The sequence below is a fragment of the Euprymna scolopes genome, chromosome 18, assembly GCF_053919585.1.
Source record: "Euprymna scolopes isolate OS-2025 chromosome 18, ASM5391958v1, whole genome shotgun sequence".
Lineage (NCBI taxonomy): Eukaryota > Metazoa > Mollusca > Cephalopoda > Sepiida > Sepiolidae > Euprymna > Euprymna scolopes.
The window spans coordinates 44,017,059-44,030,257 of NC_136499.1; the positions used below are offsets into that span (position 1 = coordinate 44,017,059).

General features: G+C 31.3%; 1 protein-coding gene across 1 annotated transcript in view; it reads left to right on the forward strand.

The window, feature by feature from the left end:
• The window catches only part of LOC145297604 (uncharacterized), a 53,920-nt gene extending 41,896 nt beyond the window's left edge, over positions 1 to 12,024 (forward strand). Inside the window, exon 3 of the mRNA XM_080143663.1 lies at positions 11,174 to 12,024. Within this exon, the coding sequence (XP_079999789.1) occupies positions 11,174 to 11,955 (782 nt within the window). The 3' untranslated portion in view covers positions 11,956 to 12,024. The remainder of the gene's footprint in view (positions 1 to 11,173) is intronic.
• The last annotated feature ends 1,175 nt before the right edge of the window (positions 12,025 to 13,199 follow it).

The window sequence follows — 13,199 nt, forward strand, 5'->3', positions numbered from 1 at the left end:
AGCAAGGATTTCTCGAGAAGTCGTTGCTGAATTGAGGAGGAGGAGATACCGCTAATAAAAGGCTCCCTCATATACTGGCTTTTATTTGTTTCAGCACTCACGGCTTGGAAGTTGCATGTCTTAGCGAGGTTTTCCAACTGTAGCCTGAAAGAATCCACTGTTTGCGCTGGTTGTTGTTTCATGGTAATAAGTTGGTGTCGGTTGTAAACAATATTAGTAGGCCTGATGTATGCCGCGTCCAGAGCTCTCATGGCAGATGCATAGTCGCTTGTGTCACTGATTATTTCGTATACATCAGCCGATATGCTATTTATCAAAGCATAGAAGTCAGTTTTGGGTGTTTCCAGTTTCTTCAGTGCCGTTAACCATATGTAAGTAATTCATAAATGTGAGTTTCCAGTGTTTGTACTTTTTTCTGCATTGAAGGCTATAGACTCTGTGTCGAATTGTTCGAGACGAAGTACTCGGTCCATTTCTTTTGTGAATAAAATTGTAGTGAAAACGAAGAGCCGAATACCTTTGTAAAGGTTTTATTCACAAAAGAAAGCAAGTCACAAATAGCGTTAATTACGCAGCATTTATAATTAACAGAAGAGTTCATTCAAGGGATGAGGGGTTAAGGATATTACAGGTATTAAATATATTTTAATTAGTATTTATTGTAGGTAAAGTTTAATTATTTAGTTTTTATTGGAGAAAAGATTTGAAAGTTGATTTTCAATTCAGCTGGTGAGATGGAATATCATTACTGAGTTTTGGTTGAGATATGCGTTTATATCATTAATATATATATATATACTAGTAAGCCACCCGGCATTACCCAGTCATAAAATATGCTTAAATATGATATTTTGATTAATGCAGATTTTATTTAATAATATATTTTATTGGACCCAATATATAGTAATGATTTTAAAAGTTAAAAAAAAACTAACTCGTGCATCACCACTGAGAATCAAAACCAAAACGTTTAGCTTACGATTTCCATGAACCAATAGCTATTACGTTACGTATGCATATTCGTAATGCCATCGTTCGATCTTCACCTGGCAAATTCCACTTTTTCTAATTTTCACACTTTCGCACCGATTTTTCCCAGCTAAAACTCAAATATAAAGTTTTACATGGGTTTAAATACCCTATATATTAAGTTTCATGTCTGTTGACCAAAAACTGTCAAAGGTAGGCAAAATTTTTAAACCTATATATGCATACATTAATATATATAGAAAGAGGTTTGTGTTTACTACAACCTTTGTACACAAATATTACGCAGGTATAAATCATGTAGAATATCTGCATGAATATAATTACACGTAATAGTTAGCTTAAAAATGATCATCCCATAAGAAAACCGATAAAAACTAATAGAAAAAAAAATGAATGTTTAAAAGAATATGATCATTAGCTAGATCTTTTGCAGATGAATACAATTACACGGCCCATATATAAGAAAGTTGTATTTTCTTTTTAAATAAATAGAAAAAAGGGTTTTTAATGTGAATATCAATACACACACACAAAAAAAAATATTATAGGAGTATAGATATATAATTACTTTTGTTTCAGAAATGTTATTAAATATTCCAGGAAAACAATAATTAGTCAAAACAATTGTGTTCATTTATTTACTCTCTGGGTTCAAATTAGCTTAACGAATTAGTTATTTAAATCTTTTTGCTAATTATGTTTAGTATATTAGGATTAACATCAACCAGGTTAAATCTTTATAACAAGATTATGGATTCGTGCTTTTACCGACCTCTCCAGCTTTTTTTCTTTTTATTTCCCATCCCTTTTCTAAAATTTTATCCTGCTTTTATTTTTCATTTTTCTCTTTATTATCCTTTTTCTTTTTGTTTTCCTCTATTTTTCTTCTGAATTTTTCTTCTGAATTTTTCTTATCCTTTTCCCCTTCGTTTCATTTTTTTTCTTTTCCCTTCATTTTTTTTTCTCTTTTTCCCCCTTTTGTTTCTCCCCTTTATTTTTCTTTCTCCCATTTATTTTTACCTTTCCTCCTTTATTTTTCTTTCCTTTCCCTCCTTGATTTTTTATTTCCCCCACTTTATTGTTTTTTCTTTCCTTCCCTCCTTATTTTTTCTTTCTTTTTCTCCCCTTTAGCTTTTCTCCCCACCTCTTAATTTTTCTCCAACATTTATTTTTTCTTTGCTCCCCCACTTTATTTTTTCTTTCTTTCCCTTTTAATTTTTTCTTTCTTTCCCCTTTAATTTTTTCTTTCCTTTACCTTTATTTTTTCTTTCCTTTACCTTTATTTTTTTTTCCTTTATCTTCTTTATTTTTTCTTTCCTTTACCTTCTTTATTTTTTCTTTCTTTCCCCTTTTATTTTTCTTTCCTTTACCTTCTTTATTTTTTCTTTCCTTTACCTTTATTTTTTCTTTCTTTATCTTCTTTATTTTTTCTTTCTTTCCTCCTTTATTTTTTCTTTCCTTAACTTTTTTATTTTTTCTTTCCTTTACCTTTATTTTTTCTTTTCTTTATCTTTATTTTTTCTTTCCTTTACCTTCTTTATTTTTTCTATCCTTTACCTTCTTTATTTTTTTTATTTTTACCTTCCTTATTTTTTTTCGTTCCTTTACCTTCATTTTTTCTTTCCTTTACCTTCATTATTTTTTCTTTCCTTTACCTTTATATTTTCTTTTACCTTCTTTATTTTTTTCTTTCCTTTACCTTCATTATTTTTTCTTTCCTTTACCTTCTTTATTTTTTCTTTCCTTTACCTTCTTTATTTTTTTCGTTCCTTTACCTTCATTTTTTCTTTCCTTTACCTTCATTATTTTTTCTTTCCTTTACCTTCATTATTTTTTCTTTCCTTTACCTTTATATTTTCTTTTACCTTCTTTATTTTTTTCTTTCCTTTACCTTCATTATTTTTTCTTTCCTTTACCTTCTTTATTTTTTCTTTCCTTTACCTTCTTTATTTTTTCTTTCCTTTACCTTCTTTATTTTTTCTTTCCTTTACCTTCTTTATTTTTTTCGTTCCTTTACCTTCATTTTTTCTTTCCTTTACCTTCATTATTTTTTCTTTCCTTTACCTTCATTATTTTCTTTTACCTTCTTTATTTTTTTCTTTCCTTTACCTTCTTTATTTTTTTCTTTCCTTTACCTTCTTTATTTTTTCATTCCTTTACTGTCTTTATTTTTTCATTCCTTTACCTTGATTTTTCTTTCCTTTATCTTCATTTTTTCTTTCCTTTACCCCCCCTTGTTTTTTTTCCTTGAATCCCTTTATTATTTCTTTTCTTTATCCCCATTTTTTTCCTTAGTTTTCTTTCCTTCTTTTCATTTTTCTTTTGTTTATTCTCTTCATTTCCTCTTAATTTCTTTTCTTCTCGCGCTTCATTTTTTCATTCATTTTTCCTTTATTTTCTTCTTCTACCTCCATCTTTTATTTTTCCTGCACTTAATAATTTTCCTTATTTTTGCTTTTACTTATTTCTGCAGAAAGGAAAAATCGATTTGGTTCAATACTTTTCCTTTGAGTTATGTTTTTCTTCCTCAATTTATTAAACTCTTTCTTTTCTCTCTTTTTTTTTTTTTTTTGAAGGGGGGGGGTGAAAAATGTAATTCTTATTAAATTAGGGAAATTGAAAAAAAATTAAAAGATTTGAAACAGTAAACCCTGGCTCTGCTAATTATTATTGATGATATGCCTATTTACTTGCCTCCCCACGAGGTCAGTTTTTAATATGGGGGAAATCCAGCTCCCTAAAAAAGGCACACTGAATAGGAACAAAAAAAAAAAAAAAAAAAAAATTGCCTCAGTCTAGAAGGATTTCTCACCACTGACCGAGATCAGAAAAGGTGAAGCGTAGTATCAGAACAGATACTACTACACTTCACCTTTCTGCTCTATACAGTTCATGCAGATTCATGTTGTGTATTATTTGCTGACTGAAAATATATCGGCAGTTTAAAAATTGTGGATTACCATAAAAAATGCGTAAAGCAGAAGTTGTAATGAATGCGCCCTGTGATGTTTGGTATTGGAAGTAATCGATACTTACTAAATATGGTTACTATCGCGATGGGATAGCAAGATGATGGTAATTAAGGAGAAAGAAGACAAATACTCGCTATAGTGGTTTTGTATATTTTCCAGATCATCATCATCATCATCATCATCATAAATAAATCCGAAGATTCTATTGTTGGCATTCGTTTCTCCGATATTTTCCCAGTCAGAATTCCTTCTAGAAAGACCTTGCGGATTACAGGAGTGACTACATGAAGGTTGCCAACATCCTAAGCGAAAGAGATTTTGTGGAACGTATGGGATTCAAACTTGGGACATCTAAGTCGTCAGTTTGTATCGTTAACCACTAGACCACCGTCACTTCCCATTTTTATGGATAACAACCCTGGATGTCCCTCCCAGGGGCCGTAACTGCTGTGACACCAGAGGTTATCTCCCTTTTTTATTGTTTAGGTTATTACAGGCCCCTCCCTCACTCCCAAAATTTCCTCCTTGTTCGGGAATAGAACGCATCAGCTATAGACTTTCTGTAAGTATGATTTGACAATCTGGTGGAGGATGATCTCTTCTTTATAGCTCCCTTCTCATAGAAAAAATGTTGCTAGTATTTATCTGCTCTATTATTATTTTAATGGAAGATGCTCGATTGAGAGTCAATCTGTGGTTCCTTTTTGTATGACATTGATAGCAATGTAGCAGTTATCTGCTCCTTTCCAGCGATAACTGCACCAACCAGCCGGTAGATGTCGCAAAAAGCGACCTGGTTATCTGCCCTTGGGAGAGATATAAAAGGGGATGCCCGGATAATTCTCTCTCTCTCTCGCTCCTTCTGGGAATCAGCCTCGCAACGAAACGGTGAGACAACGCGCCCGCCGGTCAACATCAACCCGGTAAGAGTTTTAGCAAATGAACACTTTTCCAGCCTTTTCCTTCAAGAGACATTAGCTCTACCGTCAGACACGCATACGTACGCGGACTGAGTTCCACTCCTCACACGCACACAATAACATTTTTATTCTCACAGGCGCACGCGAGAAATAAAACATCTCTTTAAACTTTACTCTATTTGTTAGTTTTAGTTATTCTGTCTCACTGCATGCGACAAGTTTGTCGTTTACGAACACGTATTTAATTGGGAGCACAACACCCAACTGCAACCCCCCCCTCCACAGCAAGAAGTTGTCTTATCACAACTGCAAAGAATTTTCCTTTATTCCTCTGTGTACCTAACGTTATACAGAATTTCCATGAACAGTTTTGTTCTAAGAACTTTTCACCTATGGAACACATTACCACAAGACAGCTTCCCTGTAAATTATGATATGGTCGTGTTCAAATCCAATTGTCAACATATACATGTCATAAACTGTCCTTATAAGTAATCAAATTTTGTTCATTCCATTTATCATTTCTAATCTTTTCAAAAATATTTTTCATCATTCAACTGACAACTTATCCATCTCATTAAACACTTATCCTTGTGCAGCTTTTATCCTTGATAAGTGGTGACTCGTTAGCAGAAGAAAAAGGTAAAATTATTGAGCCAAAGAAAATAAATATATAGGAGTAAAAGAGGGAGAAAATACATGCATTATGAGGAGAGGCTTTTGATGAATGGAAAAACAAGCAGTAAATATTCACATCAATTTATCTTGCGAACCAGTTTTTCCAGACAAATAGTTAGTTGCATAATAGACTTTCTATTAGCATTTCCTGTTCTAGGACTCTCTACAAATAGGACTACTACTAGACAGCAAATATTTAAATGGATTTAAATGCATCATCTCTTAACATGTGATCTTACTCAGCCAATCAGAGCTTTCTATATCTCTCAACTCTCCTTCTCTTCATTACTTGCTAGCTAATACTAAATTCTTTTAATTCTCAATATTTATTCTGATCACTAATTTCAACAATTTTGATTTCAATACATTTTTTGGCCTAACATATTCAGAAGTTACCTCCCTTTAACCATAGCCACGTTATCTCCCCTGAATTATATTAACCAATAAAGAATACACTCTTTATTTCCAGAAGCCAGAAATCTAATTTCACTCGATGTCGGGTTTCAAAAATTGGATTCAGCTTCTTTTCTGGTTAGCTTTAAAGCCAGTTATCCGATTGAGTCTCTAACTTAACATGGCTTTCATAACTGTCATAGAGTTCTAGTCGGATGCCATTCATAGTTGTAACCATCTTGAGACTCACTTTACTTGTAACAGCTATACATTCCCAGAACTAGTGACTGCCAATCGGTCAAAGCTTATTAAAATACGTTATTTCTGAACGACTTTTAGTTTTACCAGAAAGATAAAACTCTGAAGTTTATTATGTTAAAAGCAGAATAATATAATACTTTTCTATAATAGAATTTTAAGTTTTAAATTTTTCCCCCCAAAAAAGTGTTTGCCCCAGTTTTCGTTGAATGTAAACAGAACATAAATATTTTTTTAAAGGTTTTCAAATCAATTAAACTAACCTTTTTTTTTTTTTTTTTTTTTTTTTTGTCTAAATAAAATTTACTATGATTGGCAATAAGAATATGCAAAAATATTAGAATATAATTACTTTATATTCAAATAAGTCAATTATTTAGTACAGTCTCGTACATTTTAGAATCATGTGCTTATCGCCGTCATCTTGGATTTTAGGTATGGGAACCCAGTCGCATCTAAATATTTATTTAAGCATTTTCATGAATTTTAATGTAACCAGGCAGGCAAATACATTTTTGAAAAAATAATTTAATTAAATTATAATTAAAAACATTTATGGTGAAATATGTTATTTTTAGCTTTATAATTTTTTCCTTCATAATAATTGATCAATCAAGTTTAAAATTTTTCCTAATACTTGTTAAAAGTAAAGAAAAACTGCTTTTTTTTCTATTTTTACATCAACCATAAATTTTTGGCATTATATTTCTGTTTTAATGTCATTTTTAGTCAGTTTTTAATTTCATGATTATTATTTCTTATTTTCTAATTAATAATAATCAATGAGCCACACTCTTTTTCCATAAACTAGATCATACTGTATTTTCCCCAATTCTTTATTGTATAAATCGACAAAGACTTTCATTAGAATTTGGTGGCCCTTAAAATGGCCGTTTTTAGTAACCCTCTGAGGGGATGTGATTTCTTAGGATGTCACAACCATCATCTATGAAAATCCATGTCTTCATAGTTATAGTTAATTTTCAAAAAGGGAATTAACAACCTTTTGTAAACCGTAAGGGGCTACCATATCTTGAAAAAAAAAACCAGTAATACACAGATACAATTAATACTTATAATTTTCACACCTGTTTTGCTTTTTTTTTTTTTTGTTTTTTGTATCGATTCTTTAAAGCATTCTTTATGTACTGGCACATGGAAAGTTTACACATTCTAAAATGAAATTTTTAATTTATTTTCAAAGATTTAAAGTATGCCTATTTTAGCGTTTTCGTAAAAAAAATTTTTTTTATCCTCATCTGAAAGATAATTATTGATAACATATTCAATGAATCTCACACTTCAAAACACAAACAATAAAAATATTAAACATATTCAAATTTCGGATTTCAATCTTCGATATTGAAGGCACACTTTGAAAAATTTTTTTTTTTTTTTCTACACTCGTTCACCCTCCTACCACAAAATGAGTGTGTGCTTAGTGGATTGCTTGGACTTTATGGGGTTGAACAAGGGACAAATAAGGAAGGGGGTATGAAGTCCCCAAAAATGTATTTATACAACGAATATGAAAAAAAAAAAAACATAAAGTGCATTCTTTACTTATTAATCTGTGAAAATTTTATATTGAATAGAACATTACCTGATTTTTGGTAGATTTTGAAGACACTCTGTTACGAAAATCTAAAACGCTCCATAAATTTGGCGGTCACTATCCAGAACATCAACAAAGTGTACTTATACATCACCTAACATATCTCTCTCTATTGTTTACCATGACAATACATGTATTTTGATTGTGTTGCGAAAATTGATATAGTTTCTCGTTAGTAACTACATCTGTGATTTTCACCCATTTATGTTCCTCATACTTTGCCTTTGACAAACTGTCTCTGAGAAATAAATGTATGTGGGTGTATATATAATGTAAAACAAACTGTTACTTAGTTATTACACCTTTTTCATCTTTTTATTCTTATGTCGTTTGTATTGAAACCCTTTATTTAATCCACGGGATAGACTGTGCTCATTCTGTCAGCCATAACTCAGAAGAAGTCTTGAGTAATTGTAAATTATATTAAAAAAAAAAATGCAGAACATTCATTTTTGGCCTTCTTTTTGTTGAATTAATTAGAGTTTTTTTAAAAATTGTCACTTTCGAGAATTTTGCAGAGAATCTCAATGATGTGAGCGAACATGGCAAGAGATTCCACCAAGATTATCGAAGTGTCGGAGAAATGTTTTAAAGGAAAATGGAACCCTGGCATGTTGGCAGATTACTGCTGGAATATAAAGAGGGAGGATGACACTCAACACAAGAGGTTCAAGAGGAAAAAATGTTGTTTAAACTGAGAATTCTATGTTTTTCATTCATAAATAATAATAATAAACTAGTGCGACCTGTGGAAATTCCATAGAGGACTCATTGATATGTAATATATTGATGTTGGCATTCTGTAGATCTTCAGTGTAAATGGAGACACTGATATTATTGTAGCTCTTTTGTTAAAACTGCAAAAGTATTTATCTATGCTAGCACGAATGCATGACAAAGCCCGGTCGTAAAGTATGCTTAAATATGATATTTTAATTCTTGCAGATTTCGTATTTATTATTATGGAGTTAATGTTCTATCGATTTTTATATATTATAAAGTTGCGATTTAAAAAAAAAATATATAAATATCCATATGACTTGGGTGCATAAGCTTGAACTGAAACGGAAATAAAAACTTATGAAAAAAAAAAAAAAAAATATATATATATATATATATATATATATATATACTTGAGTTCCTTCAGCCATAATCAAAACCGAAACCAAAATTTATGAAGAATTCTTGATAAAATTATATATATATATATATATATATATATATATATATATATATATATATATATAAATAGATGACTTGAAGTACCATTGGCTATAATCAAAACCGAAATGAAAACTTATGAAGAATTCTTAGTTAAATTATTTATGACAAGAAATGGAAGTACATAATTAAACGACCTGGATGTAAGTGTGACACACTAAAGAACACCCGCTATCATATTAATATATAGATAATGATTTATAGTACATAAAAACGGTGCCTGATCTAGAGAAATAAATGTAAGATTTAGCATCAGGATACTTTTCTTACCCCAAAACTGGTCTTATGTGGTATGTATTTTTTTTTTACCTAAAATTTGCGGCGCAGTATTATTTTCTGTATTGAGGATTAAAACCCCCAGAACACTATAACTTAGAATTGATTATTATTCAAAAACTTTTTCCATGAGAACGGTTGTCATACTTCCTAACTTCCAATATGGCTGCTACTGGAAGTGGTGACAAGGCAAACCAGTTCCTTCACTTTTATTGTTTTTCAGTATTTCTATTTGTGAAGCGATTTATTGAAATAAAATATAAGAAAAGGACATTATTGAAAAGTATACAATAAAAATTAACAAAATTATACAGATAAAGACAACAAAATTAGTCTTTATTTACACTTTTAATGACAAAATTATAAAAATAATTTTTTTTTAATTTTAAGAATAAAAGTTTTTTATTTGAATTTATATAATGAATATGAAAGTATAAAAATAAAACTATTGAAATCCAAATAAGAAAATTTCAAACATCATAAAAGCCGTTTTATACAAGGAGAGGTTGATTTTTTTTTTCTGACATTTTAGCAAGTCATTGTTGGATTGACTTCAGTTAATTTCAAAGCTTTTTACTTCTGGTCGCGTCATAAAGATATCGGCTAAGACGTCAGATTTTCTTTCACTTTCTTTTCCGCCTTCGCATCACGGACTCGAGCCTGCCTGCCTACTACCACTTTTTTTTTTTTTTTTGCTGAACACACAACTCCAAACTCCTGGGCAACGTCGAGCACCCAGGCTAGTCTATTATATAAATCTCACCTGTCTGTTTAAATGTATGTATGTATGAATGTATGTTTGTATGTCTGCCTAAAACTTTTCTCAGCGGCATCGGACTGGATCGAAATCAGTACCGTCTGATAGGGCGATGTCTTGGTCGAATAATATGTGAAAATTAGAAAAAACGGTCAATTATTTCCTATAGAAATTGACGTTTTCAATGAGGGAGAGTAGCAAAAAATCATTCTTTCATGACAATTTAGCCAAACATGCATGTGCGAAAAATGTTCTTTCTTGAATTAGTTTAAATAGAAAAAAAAACAGTTACTTCACTGACGCGATCGTAGAGTAGTGGTTATAGTGACAGCGTCGTTCTCTTACGGTTGCGCATTCGTACCGACGTATCAGACATTTTTTTTTTTATTTTTAAAGTTTTAATATTTAATCAGGGTTATTTATGCCATTTTTGGTTCGTTTATTCTTTATTTTCCCTTTTTTTTTATTTTTGCATCATGTTTGCTGTTTTTTTGGTTTTTGGTTTTTCCGATTTTTGAAAAAAATTTTAACATTTAAACATGGTTATTTCGTTTGCTTATTATTTATTTTCCATTTTATTATTGTTTTGATTTAATCCCTCTCCCTCACACACACACACACACACACACACACACACACACACACACACACACACTTCACCACATCCGAGCAACGCCAGTTACCCCCGCTAGTACATAATAATTTAAAAGATTTTAAGAAGTGTTTTGAATAATTCTCTAAAAAAAACAAAGAGCGGAAAAAGTGTTTTCAATAATTGTTATATGAAAATAAATAATTTCAATAATTCTTAATTAAAATAAGACCAAAAAAACTTTTCAATTGTTATTAAATAAAAAAGAGCAATAAAAAAAAAAAAAGAGTACATACACAGGAGAGATATAGGCATGAGAGAAAAAAAATGAAGCTTCTGATTTGCTTTGTCACCGCTTCCAGTAGTGCTACGCTGGAAGTTAGGAATTACGTTAGCTGACTATAACCGAAAAATCAAATATTCTTATTTTTTTATTTTTTTTAAAGTTTTAATTTAATTTTATATTTTACAAGGTTACTTTTTTTTCTCTTTTCTTTTTAGGTCTTTTTTCAATGAAAACTGGGAATGTCTCCCACAAATTCAACCTGGATATAACTCCGCATGAGAAGACCTTTCTGATCTGGATGGTCATCTACCTTTGGGAAAGCATTTGGCTCGTCTATGTCTTTGCAACACTTTTCCGAAAATCCAATCGTGGGCCGCTATACGTCTACCCCCCAGTGACACCGACCATTTTATTTGTGTTTTACATTCTCAATTGCGTCTTGAATGCCACCTGGTTAATTCTTTTTGACAGGGAAAAATTAACATACTGTGCTGGGGTCCTTTTCTTCATGCCTCTCCTAGTTATTTTTGCCCTGATTATTGCCCATGTGAGGTTAGAGCATTTTACCGTCTACATGATGAAAACGAAACTAAACAAAGATATCTGGTGCAACCGCTTACTGTTGCACAATGGCCTCGCAATGAATGCAATGTGGCTGTGCATTGCTTTTTGCTTAAACCTTGGCATCGTTCTTGTTTATGAGCATAATGTTGCACAGGATGTTGCGGGTACATTGGCTCTTGGCATGGTGTCAGCTGGAGCGTTAATTTACGTAGCTTTTGATTATAAGCGTAAAAGTACCCACTACACGGTCACCCCATATGTTGTGCTCTGTTGGGCCAGTGCTGGAGTTATTGCCAAGAACTATGACCTTGAAGCTGCGAAACGGAATTCTATTCTGTCTGTCTGCCTGCTGAGTGGTTCTGGTCTTGTGTTGATCATAAAATTGCTCTCTATTATGCTGCGTAAAGAAGTGAAAGCAGTTAAGCAAAAATAACAATTTTTTTTTCAAAATTTAACAATAATATGAAGTATTAGCGAATAAAGATAAGCCAGAAAAAGTTTATGTGGCTGTTTATATAATTATTTTTATAGTAAATTTCATAATGTTGATTAATGAGCAAGATGTTCACCTCTACCTCTAGCCCTCACCTTAAAATCTCTCTTTCCCAATCCTATCTTTTTTTTTTTTTTTTTTTTTACCTTATTGTTGTGGTCCTGTAAATGTCTGGAAGAAAAAAAAAAACAATTTTGTAAGAGACAAGAGTGGAGACAAAATATATTGAACAGAAATTCAGATATAACAAATGATGAAGAGTGTGGGTAGATGGTTAGTCTGACTGCAATGAGTGCAAGATTCATGCATAACCATTGAGAAACATGTTCTTCTGGTCTTTACCATAAAAATTCATTATTATCTGTAAGGTTGAGCACCACAACACTTACCTACCGTATATCACATCTCTCTCAATTATTTAAGCTTTCCCACGTCACATTCTGGTGTTATCAGATCAGGCGGTCTGAAGATACTGGCTTCCTGATCTGAAATGCACTAAACATTGATGTTATTGTTTTATTTTCTTTTTCTTTTTTTCTTTGTAAAACTCTATCATATTCCGCAAAGTAAAAAATAAACAAACAATTTTCTTCTACAAAACAATCAAACCAAAACACTATGAATAAATATTTGAAGATATAAAAGAACTTAAAGCATAAAATCTTTTTTCCAAAACTACTAGATTCGGTATTAAGAACCCCAAAAAGGGTTGATATGCTGTAAAACAAATCAAACACGCTAAACATCATAAATAAGTATTTGAAGATATACATATATATATATTTTTTAAAAATTGAAACATAAAAACATTTTTTGAAAATTACTGGATTTGGTAATGGATAACTCGAAAAGGGTTGATATGCCGTAAAAACAAAACAACCAAACCCATCCTTACATACATCTTTTTTCCCCAACCTTTTTTATTGTTTATATTTTGTTTTTCTTTCTGCCTACTCTATTTCTCAAACCTATCAACTATTGAAGCTTTTTCATCCCCACACTCCCTTGGGTAATGCAAACAGTGGCTTCTAATGATGAAGCCCCAATTTGAGAGCTTTGGATAATGTACAGTTACCCTTTACTTAGCACTACTCTCTTGTCTTGATAGTACTTGTCAGGACCCTATTTATAGATTAAATAGAATTCGTCTCTGATATGATCCTAAACTGTTTAAGAAATCCTTG